At 48.5% G+C, this 22,157-nt stretch overlaps 1 protein-coding gene across 1 annotated transcript in view; it reads right to left on the bottom strand.

Annotated features, from left to right (window-relative positions):
• Positions 1–21,673, bottom strand: part of TPCN1 (two pore segment channel 1) — a 43,461-nt gene extending 21,788 nt beyond the window's left edge. The window contains exons 1-2 of the mRNA XM_008941321.1: positions 21,562–21,673; positions 2,503–2,612 (exon numbers count right to left, since the gene is read on the bottom strand). Of these exons, the coding sequence (XP_008939569.1) occupies positions 2,503–2,612; positions 21,562–21,673 (222 nt within the window). The remainder of the gene's footprint in view (positions 1–2,502; positions 2,613–21,561) is intronic.
• Between the last annotated feature and the right edge of the window lie 484 nt (positions 21,674–22,157).

Here is a 22,157-nt window from a genome sequence, read left to right on the forward strand (position 1 = left end):
AACAGCATTAGTGTGTCTCAGTGCTGTAACAGAGCCTTCCACGTGAAGGAAGCAGACTTTCCTAAGGATTAGATACAATTCCCAACAGACTCTTCCTACTTTACAGCCCAGTATTGATCTGTTTCTTGAGGAATGAACTCTGCACACATGGGACAGCCCCTTCTGTTCATAAGCATATTTCAGTAATGAAACTCATTAATATCCACAAACTCCTGCTTCAGAAACCCTTGAGCCTTTTCAAAATGAGGAAGAGTTTATTAAGGCAGGCAATGAAATTTTAGTCAACATCCCAACATAAACACAGCACTTCATTTACTTGCAACCACTTGCACATGTTTACAGATTTTTTGGATTGAATTTCTCCAGGACAGAACACGAAAACACACAGATAAGCTCCAGGGCACCTGGCTGACAGTTGCTCCTCCTTATCTTGGCCTTGCAAAATGTCTGGAGAAAACAGGGAGCACACACAGGGTTTTCTGCTTCAGGAGTGTGAGGAGACAGACCCCATGAAAAATTAACAGGTCTTTACGCTGATTTGTCACTCCCTCTTAACTAGAAAGCTTAATTAACATTAAAAGGTCAGATGCTCCATCTTAACAGTTTGCCTACAACTGATTTTTAAACAGCTACATCATTACTATTTTTACCTCTAGGAAGAAATTTAATCTGGGGAGAATTTAGAGGTTTTTTATGCAGAACCACCCAAGAGCTTCTCTTTCTTGAGCCAGTGGTTTAAGCAAGGGAGCCTTTGTCACTCACAGGAAACTTGCTGCCTCTTGCAAACTGTTTTTCCCCAGCTGGGACACACAAATGCACAAGAAGTTGTTGGCTGGGTGTTTGTTTGTTTGTTTTTTTTTTAATTAGTATCTTTCCAGGTAAGCAATTTCTGTAAGGCCAGTAAGCTACTACTATCAAAGCAGAGTAACTGTGATTGCAACTGGATAACAAGGTCAGGAAAGAGGATCTCCTCTGGAGGTGAAGCATTCTCGAGCCTAATTCAGAAGAGGGTTTCAAACGTTTCTCATTTACTCATCTCACATTCTGTTGAAGAGGAGACAAACACAGGCTGTCGGGTCAGCCAGCCAGATTGTGAGCAGGACAAAACCCAGCAGCAAGCTCCATAAAACCCAAGCTGCCCCCCCCCCAAGCTGAGATCAGCAGGGCGTTCTTATTCACGCCTCACAACACACACTCAGAATGAAAAACAGTCTGAATTCTGCCTCTCCCTAGCCAAGCAATTCCAAACGTTGCTGGACAGCAAAGTCCTCTCGTGGAGATAAGACACTTGCCTGCAGCTACTGGTTCAAATAAACAATCTGCATGCTCTTTAAGTGACGCCTACTTCATTTCAAGGACATTGTCATCATGACCATTGGTCAAGGCAGCAGCAAGAATCATCTGCATCTGAAGGGCTAAGCCTGCTGTGTGCATTGCCATCAGCCACCGCGGCAGCTCAATGACCCTTTGCAGAGCAGCTCCAATAATCAGGAGTTTAAACAAAGGCCCGGGAGGGGCTGGAGCTACACTGTCAGTGCTGCTCTAGCACACGAGGAAGCTGAAGCGTTATCAAGGTCCCAGCCTACCCGCTTTTAAAATGTCAGGGAAGTCATACTTAGTCCTGGGGGGTAGGAGCAGGGAGGAACAAATGGTTTCAATCACCTTGCAGTGACTTCAGGAAAAAAAACCTGACATCTGAAACATCTCCAACTGCAATGCAGAGCCCTTGAGAGGGAACGAAGAGGAGGAGGAAGGAAGGACAGTAAGGGAACTAGCAGCTACTTCAGACTGGACAGCTCTGGGAGAAGCTCATGTTGGCAGCAAATTTGCCACACCAGGCTGTACAGCAATCTTAAAAATATGACTCCTCTGTTCAAGTAATAGTGGATTCCTGTACCTGGAGCAGGGGTGGGGTTGGTTTGTTTGTTGCCTTTTGTTTTCATTATTCTTTTTAAACACAGTAAATTTCACTGCAGGGTTGGCCCTAACCTCAGCACGCTCCCTTCCTGCAGAAGTCAAGACCTCTGCCTTCTCTTGTGTCTTACATGACCTGCGGAGCTTGACTGATGCTAAACAGACATCCCAGGGCCACCCACCAAATCTGTGGCCAAGGCAGGATTAGGACCCATGTTTTGAGAACACGAGATGTCTCCAGGAGACCATGGACCATTCACCCTGGAGTGACTGGAGAGATGAAATGACCATCTATGACAAGTTACTGAAAAGCCCATGGCAAGGTGGCAGGACTGAACATGTGCTGGAGCCCTCAACTGCTACAGTCCTTGACACTGTGAGAGATGGGAGAGGATGGGTAGCTAGTTCAGTTGCTCCCAAATAACTTGCCAGAGCCCATCTGAAGACACTTCCACTATCTCCCCACTCCTCAAGCAGCTTCCTTTGCAAAGCACTGAAGATTTAACCTCAAAACAGAAGCTGTTTCTCACAACCAAGAGCTGCCCTGGCTTCAGCAGCCTGTTTTCCAGAGCAAGGAGCAGGGCTGACCTGGAGGTAGATTGCTGCCTCTTGGTAGTTCATCTCCCAGTTGTGCCGGGTGGAGCAGTCCCCCGCAGCAGGGCTGGAGGCATCGTTACCAACGGCGTAGCTTCCTCCATCTGCAGTGCAAGAACATGCAAATTGATTGATTGATTGACAATTAAGCAAGCTGAGATTGATCAGGAGGCAGGTGAACAAGCCAGGCACTCAGACTAGAGACCAGCAGCAAGAGGTGGCAAGGTACTTGGGAAACTGGTGGCTTGTACACAGACAGATCGACTCTTCTCACGTAGGAGCTCTGAGGAGACACACTCAGACTCAGCTCTTCAACAAGGGAATGCTCCCAGAAGATCATGAAAAGAAACAGCAGCCTATTTAATACAATAAGCAGGTCTCCTGGCTCAGGAGATCTGTGCTGTCATGTTTGGAGCATGCTACTAGCACTCACGGACTACAAACGGGCAGCTACCAGCTGGAAGGCTCCAAGGATGTCCAACCCACAAAACACAAGTGGGCTTGCTGGAGGAACGCTGCCTTTCACACACAGTGGGAGGAGAGAGAGCAGAAGGAGGGAGCACAGGACTACCACAGGCAAGGGCAGCCAGTCAGTGCACTGTACAGCTTCTGCACTCCAACAGAGGAGGACCACGAAGATGATTTGAGGGCTGGAAGACCTCTCCTGCAAGGACAGGCTGAAAGAGTTGGGGCTGTTCAGCCTGGAGGAGGCTCCCGGGGGGACCTCATCATGGCCTTCCAGTATCTGAAGGGGGCCTACAAAAAAGCTGAGGGACTTTTTACAGGGGTTTGAAGTCATAGAACAAGGGGGAATGGGTTCAAAGGGGAAGAGGGTAGATGTAGACTAGATATAAGGAAGAAGTTCTTTGCTGTGATAGTGGTGAGACACCAGAACAGATCACCCAGAGAAGCTGTGGGTGCTCCATCCCTGGAAGGGTTCAAGGTGAGGTTGCATGGGGCTTTGAGCAACCTTGTCTAGTGAGAGGTGTCCCTGCACATGATAGGGGGGTTGGAATTAGATGATCTTTAAGGTCCATTCCAATCCAATCCAAACCATTCTATGATTCCACAATAGCAGCACTCAGTATTTTTAGCAGAAAGCCTCATTTTTTCAGGGCTCTTCAGAGTCATTACACAACACATCTTTGCAACACCCTTTGGATGCAGAGAAGTACCAATCCCCCTCTGATGAAAACAAACAGCAAGATTCTAATTTTCTTTTCATATCCCATAGCTCAGTTTTGGAACTTCTAAGAGTGTGTCCTTCTCACCAGTAAAGCACCATAAACCAACGCTTTATAGAATGTTTGTACCAGGTTTCATAACTCAAGATCTCACTTAAAAAAACACAATTCAATTGCAAAAAGCAACTCCCAAGCACAGCTACACACACACAGTGCCCTTCCCATGGGAGAGTATGCAGGGCATGTATATAAACTCCATAATTGCCTTTTTTTTCCCAGCCTGCAGCCTCAGTGCTACTAAGACAGGGAAAACATGCATAAAGACAACTATTGCTCAAAAAAGGGAATGACACCAGGCTTCTTCTGGGGCTGGGATTTTTATTTTGGGTGTTTGACAAAGAATACTGAGCAGAGACACCATAAAAGCAAGACCTGCTTAGGGCCATGCATGAAACCTGTGGTGGAGCTGGCCAGGCACTCAGTTCTCCAGAGTTTCAATCATTATCCAAACCACATGGCTGTTCTTGCTCTCAGTAGAGACCACCCTCCTCCAGCCCCTCATGTTCCCAAAGAGGGTACATCTAAAATTGATCTTGCCAGTGCAAATGTGCCAATTTCCCCCTTTTTATGAGCAGAGAAGCTGAGATGCTGTAGCTTTTTCTGTCATATGAGAAGTTATCTGAGGGTGGGGGAAAAAAATCACAGTGAGGTTCTTTTCCTCCCTCCTGACAGCATGCTGAAGATTTGCTGCATCTCTTTGCTGTGACAAAATAATCCTCACTGAATTACTGATTCGGTCTTTCCAGAACACCCTCTAGAGTGGGGAGAGGCTCCATGCCAAAAACTCTGCACCCACCAAGAGAAAAGGCACCACGTGCTGCTGGCAGAAGAGCAGGGAGTAGGAAGAAACCAGAAACCCCTTCACCAACGCAGAGCCACAGCTGCCTTTTCCACCCTCAGATCAAAACAAGATCACATTTATCTGGGATTTGTGAAGACTTTCCAGATTGCACACTCAGATCAGTGAGAATCCGGCAGCATTTAAGCCTGTTTCTCTCCCTTGCTTCCCCCACATCCTTAAAATACCACTCAAAATCTGGACGACTGTTTGAACGAGGCCGATTCCTCCCCCACACCCCCTTTTACACCTTGAATGAACACAGTTCTTGAAAAAAAAAAAAATGAATGATAGAGATTTCATTTATCCACAGATCTGGATGGAGGTCTTCTGGAGTTGCTGGCCTTTGAACCAATAGTCTAAAGGCTGCAAGATGCTCAAACCAGCAATGTCTCTGAAGGTGCCAACAGGAGCTGGAGTTTCAGGCCTTCCAGAACTCACCTTCAAAACATAGCAAGTGTTCAGAGAAACTGAGCATGATTCATCTCACACAGTCTGGGGGATACTGAAAAAGCACAGAATCAACACCTCGGCTGCACAAGCTCTTTGGGGGAAGAAGGATATATTAAGCAGACTGCTTATAATATTACAATCTTACTGGAGCATTAAAAAATATAGAAAAATTAAGAACACTAAAACATACTGTGGTCAAATCAGCAGAGGTTTGTAGCATTAAACAAACCACGGTACCCTACCAAAACATGCCAGAACAACCTTGAACCCTGAAACAGATCTTTCACAAAGACCAACTTCTCCTTGCAAAGGATCAATGCTAGGAAAAGCTCCATCACAGTAAAACCCAGGACCCCTCTCAGGGTTTCACAGAGAGGACTGGCAGCTGAAACAGAAGAGATGTCCCAGCGAGATCCAGCATGCGAATAAAACACAGCACTCGAAGATGCAAATCAGAAACAACAACAACAAAAAAAACCCTAGAAACCAAGATGCTTTCCTCCTGCCTAAACCAGACCTCATCTTTCTAAGCACAGAGAAGAGCAAATGTCCTGGTGGAGCGTTCCGGTGGGGAGCCGCATTTTGTGGATCAGCTCCTTCCCCCATCAGGTACCAGAAGGTTGATCTAGCATCCCTGAGGCAACGGCATCATCTGGGTAATAAATAATAATAAAAATAATACTACATTTGAAAAGCGACCCTCTGACTGTTTGTTTGGCAGCCCTCCAGCTAGCTAATTTCCTCAGCTGCTCCCCTGATAACAATGACACAGACTAATGCAGGCTGGGCTCCGCTCGTGCTGCAGCACGTCCCCGACGGCGTTTACCATTAGTAAGGAGCTCAATGAGATAGGAGGGTCTCTCCACGGGGCTCCCCTCGTCCTCCAAGTAGATGGCAGGAGGCTCTCTCCACCGCATGGCAGCCGCCGCCGCCTCGGGAACCGGCCGCTGCTTCTGCGCCGGGCTGGGGAGAGGGAGAAGGAGGCAGAGCTGAAGTTCCTCCTTCCCCCCGATCCTCACTTTCACAGCTTCCTCAAGGGAAAGCTCCGCTCGGAAGCTTTGCCTCTGCCGTCTGCAGAGCCAAACGCTTTCTCTCCTCCCCTCCCCTCCGAGGAAGGTGGCTCAGACTTCAGCTCAGTCGTTCCCCCCGTCGCTGGCGGGACGTTTCCCAGCGTGAGTTTGGAGCGTGGAGGCAGAGCAGGGCTGCGGGTGCCACGCTCGCTTATCTTGGCATATAGCAGGACTGGCTCAGAGGCAGACACGAGCTGCCCCCGGGAGAGGAGTCAGAGCGTTGAGGAGTCACAGCGAGGAGCCTTCCCCTCACCCCAGTGAAAAAAGAAAAGAGATTTGTGAAGTTCACGGTACGAGGGGCACGATAAAGGAAACGAGCTGAGCTGTTTGCAGATGGCAAAGCTTCACTTCCACACTTGTGTAACTTCTCCCAGACGTTCCCTGAAAAGGGAGCGAGGGAGGGGGGCAAAAAAAAAAAAAAAGAAAAGAAAAAGCAAAACCAGCTGGCTGCTTACACAAGGCATCCGGAACGATACTGCCGGGACTCCAGCATTTCCATTCAGTGCAGCAGAGCATGCTCCTGTGTAAATAGTTTCCATATGTCATCATTACAATAAAAAACAAAAAAAAAAGAAAGAGAGAAAAAGAGCGTAAACTTTCCCGACTCCAAACCTCACCCTCTGCAAAACAAACTCCCCAATCAGGGGAAGGAAAGGCTCTCCACGGGCTGGGAGAGGCAACAAACTCTCGTCGGGAGGAGCTCACAGGGGGAGCTCAAGGGCAGAGGGGAATGAGGGACAGAAAACATCCACAGGAACCAGGGAGAAGTCACCCTTCCCAGCCAGGCTCCCTTGTGTCAAACCCCGGGCCCTGTGGACTTCCACTGCTTGAGCTTTGGTGCCCAAATGTGTTTTAATAAATAATACTGTTAAAAACCCAACAAGCCAGTAACCTCCTAGAAATTCAAAGGGTTATAGCAGAGCTCTACAGAGCAGCTCCTACCTTTGCCTCAGAGCTCCCCCAGCCTGGCTCTCACTAGCCTGCTCACCAGATGATTTAACTATTAAGGATATTTTTGCTGAATTACATCTGTTATTTGTACTCTTCACGTATCACATGTGTGGTCAAGGTATGACAGCAATATGTAAATTATTTGCCTAATGAATTGCACGTGCAAACGAGGTTTCCCCAAACAGGCAGAAAAAGAAACTCGAGGACACATCACTTTGGATACAGGACACATCTTTCATGTGGCTTTACAAGGTTCCTGCAACTGGATGCACCAAACAGAGAAGCAACAGGGAATTAAACAAGGTGTAATGTCCCACAGTTGGGAAAGGTCAAGCTGGGCAGGACACGTGCTCTGGGCAGCTCCAGTAACCCTCTCAGAGACACACCAGCAGATAAAACATGCCACAGTGAACCAGCCACTGGGCCACAGAGGTGGAGGACAGGGCAAGAGAAGCCTAAGCTGACAGCTAACCATCAGATTCCTCCTTAATTAAGTTTAATCTAGTACCAGCTTTGTACTTTCCTTCCTCCTTAGAGCCTAGTCTATAAGAACTGCTCTCTGGCACTGACCTCTGTGCTGAGGGTCACTATGTCTCCTTAGGAAAGAGCATAAGCCCTGTTAGGGAACACACCTGCCAGACATTTTTTTCATGGGAGCAGTGACTTTTCCCATTGGAGTTGGACATACTTCCAGGAATGCTGACTGCCCAGGGCAATGTGACTTGGGGTTCCTCAGCCTGGAGAAGAGAAGGCTCCAGGGAGACCTTCTTGTGGCCTTCTAGTACTTCAAGAGGGCCTAGAAGAAAGCAGGGACAGACCTTTTAGCAGGGTCTGTTGGGACAGGAAAAAGGGTGGTTTGAAACTAAAAGGGGAGATTTAGACTCGATGGAAGGAAGACTTTTTTTATACTGAGGGTGGTGAGCCCCTGGCCCAGAGAGGTGGTCACTGCCCCATCCCTGGAACCATTCCAGGTGAGGCTGGATGGGGCTCTGAGCAACCTGCTCTAGTTGCAGATGTCCCTGCTCCCTGCAGGGGGGTTGGACTGGATGACCTTGAAAGGTCCCTTCCCACCCAAACCATTCTATGATTTTATGACTTCCTGGACTTGAGCAATCGCTTTACAGGTTTGCTCCAAGTCCACAGAGAGGTGCAGCCCAACATTCCCAGCAGGAGGCTGGCTCTGATCCCTCTGTGAGGAGGAAAAGGGGCACAAAGCACTCTGCAACTCACTCGCTTGTAGTCCCTTACCACAGTGATGGCTGCACCATTTCACTGCCAACACTGAACATCTCCCCATGGAAGAAGGCAGGTCCCAGGAGCATCAGAACTGCCCGTGGGGTTCCTGGACCTCCTGACCTCACACATGAGACCTGTCCCAGTGCAGGATGCCCGTGCTGGCTAAAGCTGCCAGCTCCCTCAGTGACTTTGCCCCCTGAGGCTGCAGCCAGGATGAACGAGATTGTGAAAGGAGGATGACACATGCTTGTCAAAGAACAGAAATACTCGAATCTCCTGCAAAGCCCCAATCCTGGAGGGCCCCTACAGAAGATGCACTTCTATGAAAAAATGAAGGAAACAAAGTAGACAGCTACCCTGCCCCAACACAGGCTGCAGGGCACCTTCAGTCCCAAAGTCAGGGTTTTAGCAGCACTACAACACAATTCAGGCAGAGCCAGGAAACAGGATTCTGAACCGTCAAGTATGTTGGAGTTGCACCAGCACCAATGATGGCATTTTCCCTTCCAAGTGCTTACAAGCAGTGGAACTTCACCTCCAGAGGATTTATCTTCTCTCCCCACTCCAAGGAGGCTGGTAAGAAACTGCTCCTTTTCTTCTCGAGTGCTGAGGCATGAACCTGTGTGCATTTGCCTCTCCAAGGCCAGACTCACCTACCCTCGAGGAGAGATGCTGGAAAGTGCAGCTGGTTTGGCACCTGGCCACACATCTCAGAGGTGAGGGACCACGAGTGAAACCAGTGGCTCCAGTGCCTGCCTGCCAGTTCAGTGCCGTGCCAACGGGAGCATGGCAGGGCTGATCTCTGCAGCCCAAAAATATCCAAGCTTTTTCGGGGGGATGTCACGGGAAGGGATTTAACAGCCATGGGGAAGTCTGAACAATTTACTGTCGGTTTGTTGCCTAGGAAAACCAGGGCATCTCCAACAGAGTGCAGTGCCAAGCCCTTCTGTTGTGAGAGAAATAATATATTCCTGAATATTTCAAGTCAGTGTAACTGAGTCATGCTCCTCCTCAGAGATGACTGCACAGCAGAAACATATGCAAAGGCCTCAGGGCTCTTTGTCTTACTATATTCTCCCAGCACTCGCTTGCTGTGAAGCTCAACAAATAAAGTCACTTCAGCTTCCTATTTAACACAGAAAAGTTTTTTTTAAAAACCTGGATGTTGCTGCTTCCTGTGAGTGGTCCGAGGCGATCGAAGCCAAACAACCTCGCCTTTCCTTGAGGAGGCATCAACAAGAGCTCACTTCACACTGCCATCCACCACTCTACAGGGAGCTGGATCCACACGAAGGGGGAGCAGATGTCCCTCAGCATGGTAAGCCACTTTTTATCTGTTATTGCCTCTTATCAATCGTGCTGCCTATCTCCTTCTACCAAAGACAACTTAAGCCCTGCATTGTTTAATTAGAGGGCCGCAGTATCCTTGCTAACATCTGCACAGCACACATGTAAAACCCTCGTGTGCAAGCTGAACACGATGACAGAAGAGCTAAAGCATGGTAGGAAATGGTTTTGTCTCAGCAGAAGCCCTGTCTCCAGCTAGCTTGTGCTCTGAGTAGGTCAGAGCCAGTGTTTGGTTAACCCTTTGCTCTGCAGCTCGCTAAGACAGGGCTGAGCTGTGATGATTCCCTCAGACACTGACCTCCTGCACTGCCCTGCTGGGGACAAAAAGAGCCATTTGTAAGGAAGAACCAAAAAAAGAAGTAAAGGGCTTCTAGGAAAATAAGGAGGAGGATAAATGTACTTGTCTACACCAGCCAAGATGGGTTGGTTGAGATCCTTACCTGTGCAGTTTGCTGTCTCACCTGCCCCTGCTCTCCTTTGGTCTCAACCCCGAGTCATTCCACGACTTGATTTTTTTCCCCCTCTTGCAATGCCACATGGGAAGTTCTGACCAGAAAAGGTTTGACCACTGGACAGTTTTCACTCTTCAGTATGTAGTAACAAGGGGCAGAGGGCCAGATCCCTCCCGTTTGGGATGTTTGGGATCCACAGTTAGGTTAGAGAGAGGCTCTGGCAGCTGATGGATGCTTTGTCACCCACAGAGGGACCACATCACCCTGCAAGCCTCCCTCAGCTCTCTAGTACACCACTCACACAGCTCCAAAGCCACTGCAGCAGTCAGCAGTGAAACAGGGGCAGATCCCTCCTCGATTCCCAGAGCTGCACCCTCCAAGAACAACATTACCTACCCCACCAGGATTGCTCTTCAACCCTGCATCACCTTCCAGCAGCTCACACAAGCCACCACACGCCTCAGCACTCTGCCACAAAGCTGCTTTCTGACAGAGGTGTGACTAAATCCTCCTGTGTGGGAAAGTCCATGAAATATCCTGAGGAGAGCTGGAATTGGGCACTCCTACAGTCTGAGATGGTGTAACTCAGGAGTACCTGCTTCTCAACACTGCTGCAAAGTCAATCCCAAAGCATTTCCAACCAGCAAAACTCACCTGAAAGGAGAGGTTGCATTAGGAAAATGTAATTAAGTCTCTTGCTTGTGTGTTAAGCCAAATCGCTGCCAGCTTCATATCCTCTGTTTCTGATCTTAACAAATAAATCTCCAAACCACAAAAAGGGGAAGCCAAAGCCAGAACAGAAGGATCATCTACAACCTTACATCACCCAATCTTTTAGCAACTAATAGGCCCTGTAATCTTCTCGGTCTGATCCTATCACAGCAACAAAGGCTTCACAGACACAGAGATAAAATTACTCTGTAACTGGAATTAAATATCTGAGCCACTGAGGTGCTCTGTGAAACAACTAATTCCGAATGGAAAAATCAATGGGAAATAATAAAGTTTTTGCTGGACCCAACAAAAAAAGCCAAGAGAGACAAGCCCTGCCTAAGGCTGTGGCTCATGAGAGAGTCCAGGCATGAAAGACATAAATTCAGAATTCATGATTCTGGGGGAAGGAGCAGAAAGGGAACGAGACAATATCAGAATCCCTCAGATATAGCATTTCTTTAACACATCCTGCTACACAGAGGAATTTCCTCTTTTTGTTCCAGAAAGGGAAACCAGTGCCTCATGGTTTTAAGGCGTTAAGGATCCGCTGGACGCCGGCAGCGCCACAACGTCAGCGTTCCAAGAGCACGTCCCTCATTTCAATTCTCCAAAGCAGAGCCTTTGGATTTTCTGGCTGCAGTTTGGCAAGATGTTTGATGAAGCTGCAATCTGGCCTTTTTAACGAAAGGAGCCTGCTGCCAGGCCCGACTGCCAGCTCCAGCCGCCAGCAGCTCTCAGGGGAAGCCGCAGAGTCAGCAGCGAGGAAGCTCTTCCCCGATGTGAGAAACCAGTAGGCAAATGGGCAACAAACCTCCTGCGTGGCCACCCAGCACTGGAGCAGGACTAGAATGGAGCAGGCACTGAGAAGGCAGGTGCCATACCAACCTTTCTGCCCTAAAGAGGGCAAGAAAATGAGATGAATTAAGTTAAATTGATCCTGGCAAAACTGTGATGTCTTACCACACCAGGTTGTGTGTGAATGGAATTATTTATCGTCGCACCATAGCAAGAGGAAGGTGATTGTGTTTTGTGGTGTTAGAACAAGACTCTGCCACACCAGTTCTCCTGAAATCCAGCACTGCCACATCTCCTCTGCTTTGTCACTCGTCCCAGCCAAGCAAAGAGGAGCTGCCAACTTCAGAGGAAGCTGGGTGGAAAGGAAGGGGGAAAGCCCTGCCTCTAGTGCTGTGGAACTGCTCTCCATGAAGAAAAAAGGAACTGCTCTCCATTAAGAAAAAAAGATTTCTGCCCATTCTGTAGAAACTGCTGGTGGCAGGAACTGGAGAGGTTACAGGTAAGGGCTGGAGGGGAAGGAGGGAGTTAAACTTGTCCTTTGACACCTGCAATCCAGCTGCCAGAGGCTTCTCCCTCAGCCTCCTTCCTTCAAGCCCTACACTCTCCTACAGAACTGTATCTTCAGAAAATGGGCAATTTGGACTTCAAAAGTCTTCTAGCATTGCAGAACTCTCTCCAGCTCTTATGAAGTGGTTCCAAACATGAATGGTACCATCAGATATGTGCTTTATTCTTCATTTGAATTTCCACAGCTTCAGCTAACAGGCAGAATTCCACTGTCACCCAGCTACCAAAGCTACTTTCAAGCCTCTTGGATGAGCTGGAGCAAGGGCACCAGAAACACTCCAAGCATGAACACACCAATTACCTGAGAACCAGCACGGATGGCAACATCACCTCCCTCCTAATCATCATTCTTTTTGGAAAGACCAAGAAATACATAAAATCATAGTGTCGGAGCAGAGAAGCCCCTAGTGGAGGTTTGAATGTTGTTTCCCCAATGCTCATAGAATCACAGAATTGTTTTGCTTGGGAGAGACCTTTAAGGCCATCGAGTCCAACCATCCCCCAGCACTGCCAGGTCCCCACTGCCCCATGTCCCTCACACCACATCTCCACAGCTTGGAAACCCCTCCAGGGGTGGGGACTCCACCACTGCCCTGGGCAGCCTGGCAGGGAAGAAATCTTTCCTAGCAGCTATTCTAAACCTCCCCTGGTGCAACTTGAGGCCATTTCTTCTTGTCCTGTCACTTGTTAGGTGGGAGAAAAGACCCATCCCCACCTCACTTGAACTTCCTGCACCCAACGTCTGACAGGACAAGTGTCCCACAGACTCATAGAATCGCTTTCTTTGGAAAAGATCTTTAACACATACTCACTTTCAGCTCAGTTGCTCATGACACCAGACTCAGGTTCCCTGCTAGGCAAGACAGCCCTCTCCACCCCTGCAGATGCAGTGACCCTACAGTATGCCACAGCCACACACACACACACTTTGCCTCCATCCACCTTACCAAGCAGTTTGAATCACTCTTACTACATCCTCAACTCACGACATCTCCTATCTTGATCAGAAATTGCTTCTTTTTCTCCCTTCCACATCAGAAGGCATTGTCCCAGTTGGTGCAAGGACAAAATCTAACCCCTGTGACAGCCCCTACTGATGAGTTACCTGTTCACCAACCAGCCCCAACACCCAGATGGATTTTGAGGCCCATCCATCAGCCAGCTGGCAGAGACATTAGTTACACGGTGTTGATTTGGACTATCACTCTTGTGGCAATATTCAGGTTGCCTCAGCTGTGGGCCTAAAGAAGAATAAAAAAAGTCATCTGCTGATTTTTCAATGCCTATCTTTAAAATCTGCTATTTAATCTCTATTTTAGTTACTGTGGGAATGGAAGAATAGATCATACTATGAACAGGCCATCCAGTTTCTCAACAATACAGAACACATACAGGATTTTGTGAGCTCCCCTGTGGGGTCACTGACCAGTGTTCAGCCCCGAGGTCCTGACAGGCCAGTTACACTTACCTTTAAAGCACTTTTAACTCTGCTGACCACAATTCTCTTGGTGATTTTCCTCCAGTCCCTATTTCTCCATCTGCTGCATAGCAGGGCAGTTGCTTTCAGGTCAGCCAGCACAGGCATGTCTGCACTGTGACTTTTTGCTGCCTCTCTGAGAGCTCTAAAGCTTCCATGAGCATTTTTGGTTTGTCTGCATTTGTGCTCTCTCAAAGAGAGAGAGAGAGATGAACCGTTTGCAGTGTTTTGAAGTCTTCCCCTTTGCAAACACTAGAGATAAGGTCCTGCCACCAGCCTTGTATTTGAAATGAAATACAGCCAGGGTGACTGTGCCCAAGAAAAAAAGGGGACAGAACATAGAAATATCTTGCTAGTTCCAATTTCTGCCCTTACATTCTTCCTCTGGAGCCCAATGGCCACAACCAGGGGCTGGGGAAGGCCAGGCTGCAGAGGATGGCATCCCTTCCTCCCTCCTCCCATGTCTGATTGTCCCATAAATGACACAGCCAGCTCACCAGCACAATTTGACCCTGGGGAGTTTTCAGTGCTCCTCCTTGCAGGATTGATCACTTCAGCTTAATTCTAGAGGCATTTCTTCATTTAGCTAATGAAGAGCAGGAACATACTTGTCCATTCCAGTGAAATCCTTCAGCTGGGCTATGTTTTGGTACAATAAAGTTTCCCAAATCCATCCAGGAAAGTGAAAGAGATCTCAGGAAAATAGTTACAGTTAGAATAAAATACAGATGATCAGACATTCCCAGGTGACAATATATAGACACATGGGTGTGCTAGGCACTGAAGGGGCAGCTAAGATGTCCACCCCCACAAAATCAGAGGATTTAACATGGTTGTGCACAGAGATACCCCCTAAATCTTATTCCCCCAGTGGAAGCAGGAAAAGTGGTTTTATTCCAAACAGGCACCATCAGATCATAATTATAAAAGCAGCACTGGATCCAAGCTTCAAACCCCCACAGTATGACTCAAATCAGAGCAGCCTCCTCTTGCCCTCCCCAGGATCCTCCATCCACCACAGGGTGCTGCAGTGGATCCACACAAACACGCCTCTGCTGCCTCCCTCTCCCCCAGATGCAAAGACCAGCAGGACAGGTGAAGGAGCTTCCTACTGAACTGCTCACCAGCAGCAGATGGATGAAATCCTAAAGCTGCTCCTACGGCTCTCTGTAAAGCCAGGAGTCCTCTGAAAACCAGGCACCTTCTCAACAGGCAAAAAGCAATTATGCTAAAGACACGGGGAGAGCCCTGCAAGGTCCAGATCAAAAGCTGGAGACATTAGAGGCAAGAGAAAGACCTATCAAATTCACCACACTTTTCCCAGCTTAAGGATCAGAAATGGAGCGTTCTGGCTCATAAATTCTACTTCCAGCAAATTCAAGCTCAAATCCCCTGAAGGCAATAAGGAAAAGGCAATCAACAACAACTCTAACCACTTCACAGATGCTCCTGTTTAGTTTATACAGCACTTCTTACAGCATTCAAATGGGTAAAATGGGATTTCAACGCAGGGGGGCTGACGGCAGCAGGCAGGATTCCTCGGTGAAGATACCAAGGGCAAAGGAAGTTCTGAGAAGCATCATATTGGTTATGATGAGTGAACTCAGCGTGCTCAGCCTTTGCTCATTTTAATCTGCCAGTAAGCAAGCTTGGCTAAACTGAACATCCTGCATCTACAGTGCCTTAAAAATCCACAGGAATCACAAAAATGAGGGGGGGGGAAACGAACAAACTGATGCGTTCCCTGGGAAGCCATGAAAAAACTAATCGCTATTTGTTTCCAACTGTTGTTCCGCTTCCCGAGCCAAATGTTCCCAAGTCAGCTGCATGGCTGAGGAGTGACCGGTTCGAGCTGGAAAGTTGTTGATTTAAAACTGCAGCTCCAACACTTTCAAACTCCTTAATGTGTTTTACAGCCCTGGGACCACCTGCTGGAGAGGCGGCGCCCTGCGATGTGGTGGCACGTGCCCTCGTCTGGGTGAGGTGCCCTCACCCCCTCACCTGCCAGCCCAAGCCATCAGCTCGGGGAGAGAACCCTAAATCCAGCCCTTTCTTCTGCTCTCACCCCAAAAAAGATGCGAGCTGTGTGCTAGAGGAGGGACACACAAAGGGAACGGGCTCCCCTCATCAAAGCATGAAGGTCATGACTCCTCATCTTCACCAAAGCAGAAGCTTCCAGATTCCTTGCCCTGCCCTGCACACCCTCCCTCCCTGGGGTGATATCCACTGCTTGTGCTGCCCGAGATGACAAAGGAGAAAGACCCATTTGACTCCAGGATAATGGAACACTAACCCAAGTCTTCTCTACCTTGTACACGCTTTGACTCGTTCAGATTTGAACAGCATGGGGCATTCAAGATGAAATCACTGGGATAGTTTTTTTTCCCCTGCCCGAAAGAGTCGACAGCGCAGAGACTCTGTTTGACACAGCATCCTACTGTGAAACACACAATGTGTGCATTGTGCAAACCCATCTCCTGCCGGGCTAGGAAAACAAGGCAGGCTCAAAAAAAAAACCCCACGAGATAACCGCAGCCTGCAGCACCTCCTGGTATTTCACTGGGTTTTTTTTTTTTCCTCTATAGGTACCACATTTACAGAGTCACGTTGAGAATGTCTCGATACAAATGCTTTTGTGAGGTCTGGACAACACCAGGCTGTGTTTCTTCAATCAAAGGTTCCAGCTCTACCCTCTCGTTACAGCAAGTATTGAAGCGCAGAGGAGATGGTTGGTCCTGCCTTAAAACCTAAATTCTCAGGATAAATTGGATTCTAGAAGATGATGCATTTGGAACTTAAAAGCAGACACACGCTTCCCACTATTTCTAATATCCTGTTGAAAGATAGCCAACATCTCCTAAAAAGCAGCATTTACCTCCTTCCCCTCAGTTTACAGAGCTCATCACCCAGGGAAACGAATTGTACTGAAGGAAAAAAACAATAATCTCCTTATGTTTTGGGTGTTCGTTTCCCATTCCAAGATTCTCACCCCTCGCTCATCTCGGAGGCAGTTTTGCTTCGCTTTGCTCGCTTCAAACAGTCATTATAAGTCATCTAGGCCAGAAGAGGATTAGGGAGGCACTGGCAAAAGTTGGAAAATGCAAGGCTGTTAGGTCGGAGAAATGAGACTTCCAGAGGCGTAAACAACCCAGCAGCACACCACCACTGCTGCCTCAGAAGGAAAAAATCCCCTCTGTATAAATTTTAAGCAGGTAGATACTAAGAAAATCATGGGCAGCGATGCAAACCAGCTCCTCTTCACAACGAAGGAATGAAGCCAACCTCTGTCCTTCCCTGGAAGGGGTGAGCTGTGCTTTCCAGACAAGGAGCAGCAGCTTCACCAGCAGAACCAGACTGCTTCTGAAAACCCCAGTCCTGAGCCCTGGCTGTGCCTCACCTCTACCCGTGGCAGCACTGCTACTGGAACTGATTAAAGGCAAAGTGGTAGGACCAGGAGCCGTGACGTGAGAAAATATCCCGTGTAGCATCCAAGGAAGCCACCAGATAATCCAAAAAGCTGCTTGAGAGCCTGGCTGGCAGAGATCTCGGGATCTGCCAGGTCCAGTCCAAGTATTTGTTCATTCCCTCATCCCCTATTTCTTCACGCCAATTAGCTGTAGCATTTCCTAACTATTGCCCAAGTCCAAATAACCACTTTTGAAATCCTGACGTTTGAAATCCTGAAGGGTTTATTAAGTCTACTAGATGGCTGACATTTAAAACACCCGTTTTCCTTCAAAGGTGGCAAAGTCAGAAACACTTTCACAGCAACTAAGGTGGCTCCTCAAGAAGCAGAGCTCCTACAAGTTCGTGTGGTGGCAGTGTTTCCCAAATGGCCAGGTATTTATTCCCTGTTTGTTCCCTCAGCCTGTCAGCAAGGGTACACTTGTTTTACCCCTGGAAATCTCTCGTCCATGGATGGTGATGCAGGGAGTGGCAGTAGGCAGAAGGCAAAGGAGATGTCTGAGGAGCAGGGACTCGCTGATCAGGTGAGCTGAAGCTGAGGGCTGTGTGGACAGACTTTACCTTCTCTCACTGCTGATACAAACACACCCTGGAACCAGATCCAACAGAGTTATATCACTTGTCTCTCAAAAGACAAGTTTGTATGTCTCAAAAGAACAACAACTAGCCCTGATCCTGGGCCATCCTCAAAAGCCCATGGCTACCTGTGGATTAGGAAATGATTTTGAAAAAAAGAGAAAAAAGAATTTGTTGTATACAATCATCTCCATCAATGCTGTAACTAGGCTCTGTGTCCAGAAATGCCACCCGAGGTTCCACCAGCCAGTTGCCAAAAGAACAGCTTTGCAAAGGGCCTCCTCAGACACCTCAGGAGGCAACAGGGCTGACAGGCAGAGCCACAGCAGGGGCAGAGACCTCCTCCCAGCAGCTCTGGCAAGCCCAGCACACACCACACACCATTTTACAGCACAACCCACACTCTCAGAGGCAGTCCCTGCTCCACATTCCTCAACGAGCCCACCTTGGGCAGCCCCTCCAACTCCATCAGCAGCAAAAGGCCATTGTCTTCACAGACTTTGGGCCCCTTGCTACTTCCCTGCAGGACACGAGGGCACAGGAGTCAACAGTTCTCCCTGGACCCCAGAGGCCAGGCTGGCTCTAGTTTTCCTTCTGGTTTGTTCTTGAGGCAGCAAAGGCTCAGCTGAAACCTCAACGTTCCAGGTGTAACTTGGCGCTTCCCAACGACGCCTCCAGAAAACATCCCACTGCTCCCCCTGCCTCCCCCCCCCACATAATAACTCCTACATTTTACCTCAACGGAGGATGTAGTCGCTTTCTTGTGAAAACCCAGAGTTTAAAGATGACTCCTTCCACTTGCCATAATCCATTGTGCTGGAGAATCCGACACACAATGTGGCATTGTTCCCCGCACGACTCTGAGCTGTGCCTCCTGCTCTGAACACACTGAAACTCCACTTGAGGCAACAGCAATTTCCATCCAGGAGGTAAAAGGAGGATCTTGTATCTGATCTAATACGGGATAAATCAGTGTGCACTCCTTTATTGCTTACAGTTCCCATCAGCTCAAGGAGAGACACTGTCCTAGAGTTTCAAGGCTATCCACGCTGCCTTTGTGTATGGAAAACACACCTCATGCTTGGAGATATTTTGAGAACCCAGTGCCAATCCTTCCCAGGAGTCTGGGCGAGGGATGGGAAAGCACTAAACCCTGGATGCTCCTCACTGTTTCCAGCAGGCAGTTCTGGGAGAGGTCACACAAGGATTTTTCCTGAACTGGGTCTGAATTCCCATCAGCTTTTCTGGATTCTGACCCTTCACTGTGGCTGTGAACAGGAGCTCCCTGGCAGAGGAGCATCCCAGCACAAGCCACGGAAGGCAGACTTTAATATTGCTCCCCACGCCAGTATTTTCTCTCATTATGTGCTTAAGAGCTGTATGATTAGGGAGATTAATTTTTGCAGCTGGACATTTTCTTTAAGAATGTCATTTCCCACACAGTTTTCTCATTTAGCTTTCTTTTATTCTAGCCCCAAAACATTCACTTACCCAGGAGAAGACTCTTCTGCCAGGTTCAGAAAGGGACATCTCTTGCACTTCAGTCCTCTCTTTTTACTTCTGCAACAGCCTCACTTTCAGAAAACCCAGTTACTACCCGTTTCAAGCCAGTAACTTATCTGCATTTCCACAGGATCAACACCAAGAGTTACAGCCCCTTGTCTCCCCCTCAGTGTCACCTGGGAAGGGGTCGACGGGTCCTTCCCTGCAAACAGGCCCAGATGGTGTCTGGGGACACACTTCCACAAAAGCTTTGTGTTTACCCTGCCACCAGGCCTCTAGGAATCGATGGTCAGGCACAGTAACAAGGGATTTGCTCCTCCAAATTCTGCCTGAATATTCTGTTCTGAGAGTTGAGGCATTAGGGAAACAAAACCAGAAGGAAACGGCCTCCTGACCGTCCCTGTGCCCACGGCACACAGCACCCTGGCAGGCTCTCCTGCCCCTGAAAAGGCCTTCTCGCATACTCTTTTTTCCCTGAAAAAGACAAGCTGCTGAATAAAAACACGAAATTATAAAGTTCTGTTGCTGTCACTTCAGTCCTCAGCAGAGCAGTGGGGAAACAGCCGAATTCAGCTCACAGCCTCCACAAGACAACTTCTCTGCATTTCACAGCAGACTTTGCAGGCAAAGAGAACAGCTGGACTACATGTTCTGGTTTTTAAACAAGCTTACTTTCACAACTGATGGCCTTAGTCTCCTCACTCACCCGCTTAAGCTTCCCACCTCCCAGGGATAAACCTGCCTTTCAAGTTGTTTATGCCAGCCCTCCCTCTCCTAATCTTTCACCCCACTCTCACCATACCCCCTGACTTCAGAGGGCTCCATATCAGTTGGTATCACTTGCAACAGAATGAGCTTTATATTTTCCTCAGCAAACTCAACTGGAACAGCGATTAAAACACGCAGCAAAATAACAGTTCTTCAATACCAAGAGACTCTTCATTCAGAGAATCCCAGGAAATGAATTCTCAAAACCCACACACCAATCTTTTAAGCAGCACTAAACTGGTCCCTAAACGATTTCCCTGCACTTCAAGGGAAGCAGATTGTGGAATATTTTTATTTATTAATACATCTACTCTCAAGCTTGTGCTTTAACACAGTCACGTTGGCTTTAAGCAAATGATAAACCTCACACAACTTCTTCTTTTAAAGGGAGGGGAGGTGGGTGGAAGAAAAAGATGAGAGAAGAGAGATTAAAATTAGTCACGAGACAGCTTATAAATACACCAGTGGGCAAAGGGAGTGTTCTCTCTTCTATTTAACTTAAAAATAGAGAGCTAAGCATTAAAAGACAAACAGATGTGATAGAGCTGATGAGCTAGAGCAACAGTGCAGCAGAGCTTAGAGAAAGTCAGTGGGGCAGTTTAGCCAGGGATGTGTGTTGCAGGGGGGAAGGAGGGAGAGGGCGAGGAATCTTGCTTGTCGGAAACTAGCTACTGGCTCAGGAAGTCCCAGCAGGAGAAAAATGAAGGGAAACCATAGGATTGCAAGAGAGGAACCAACAGACAGAGTCACAGAGGCAGTATGGAGCAGAGGTATAATGTAGAAAAAAGGGATGCCAGGCCAGGAAATTATTTGCTACAAATGTTAAGCCTCTAGCAGCAAGGGCTTGAACATGACCTGTGCTTGTGCTTGCAATGTCAGCTGGAAGTCACAGGGATGCCTCGAAGGGAACAGCTCCAGTACATCCAGGGAGGGGCAACGTGAACCACACGCTCAAACCCCTCTGCTGTCCCCACCCCACCCAGCGTGGGGCAACACCTTGAACGCAGCCACACCCAGGAGGAAGCAAGGTGTAAGAGATGGGGGCTTCTGCTGCCCCCCTCCTGATGCTTCCAGGCTGGCTCTGCCCCACCCCATACCTGCAGCTAACAGGAGTACGAGGATACCACCTAAAAATACTCCACACTCTTTGATAAGGGCGCAATAAACAGATTTATCAACACCCACTGTGCAAATCAGGACGTAACCTGGAAATGGGTGAAACCCCAGTTGTGAAGGACAGATGCTTCAGGGCGCTAGGAAAACAGCACATGATGTAATGGCAGCTGCTGTGGCTGGCAGCTTGGGCCAGTGGCACAGCACGGCAGGCAGGAAAGGAGCACTGAGCTTCAGGACAATAAGAAACCACAAAAAACCATGTTAGAAACAGCATCAGTAGGACCCGTCCACCCGGTGTCCTCTGCCCTCTGGGCTAACATGGGTGCTGAGGAAACAAGCACCACAGAAAGCAACTTCCTGATCTGATTTTCTCACATAGATGCTGAGTGACAGCTCTGAGGGTTTAGGTCCCAGCAAGAGCGAAAAGCAGCCACGGCAAAAGAGAAAAACAAGCAGGCAGGAAACTACAAAATCACCTTACTTTCATTAGGCAGCTCCTCCCGATCCGGGGCATCTAGAGGGGCTGAGGTGCTGCCGCCACCGTCGTCCAGGGTGAGGATGAGGGGCACGTCATCGTCCATGCTCACAGCCATCCTGTCCCCGCGGAGGCTCCTCCCCCGGGAACTTTAAATCACACCTTTTTCAGTTCCTCTTGTAAAACTCTTAGGTCAAAAACTCTCCCCAGAAAGTCTTCCATCGGGGGTGTCTTCTGGACATAAGAATATGGAGGTGCACGGACCCATCTCTAGAGGCCACAGTTCAAAAGAGGATGGAGTTATTTGCTTACGGGACGTGAGACTAACGGCAGCGTTTAAGCAGAAGTTAGATTCAAAACGTCGGCTCTGGTCTGCCCGATCCTGTCAGCGCAGAGCTCGCCAGCAAAACAAAACGCTTCTCGACATGCTCCTGCAAGCAGCGGGAGCCAGCATGATGCTGAGCACCACCGGCACGCCCAGCTCCTTCCCCCGGCCGCCAAAACGCCCCGAATTCAGCTGGAGGAGGCGATAGAGCAGGGGAAACCGGACAAGCGCAGCCTGCACCCCTCAAGTCGCCGGGTGTTTTTTTACTGGGTGGCGT

Source organism: Merops nubicus, unplaced genomic scaffold, assembly GCF_000691845.1.
Source record: "Merops nubicus isolate BGI_N331 unplaced genomic scaffold, ASM69184v1 scaffold17055, whole genome shotgun sequence".
Lineage (NCBI taxonomy): Eukaryota > Metazoa > Chordata > Aves > Coraciiformes > Meropidae > Merops > Merops nubicus.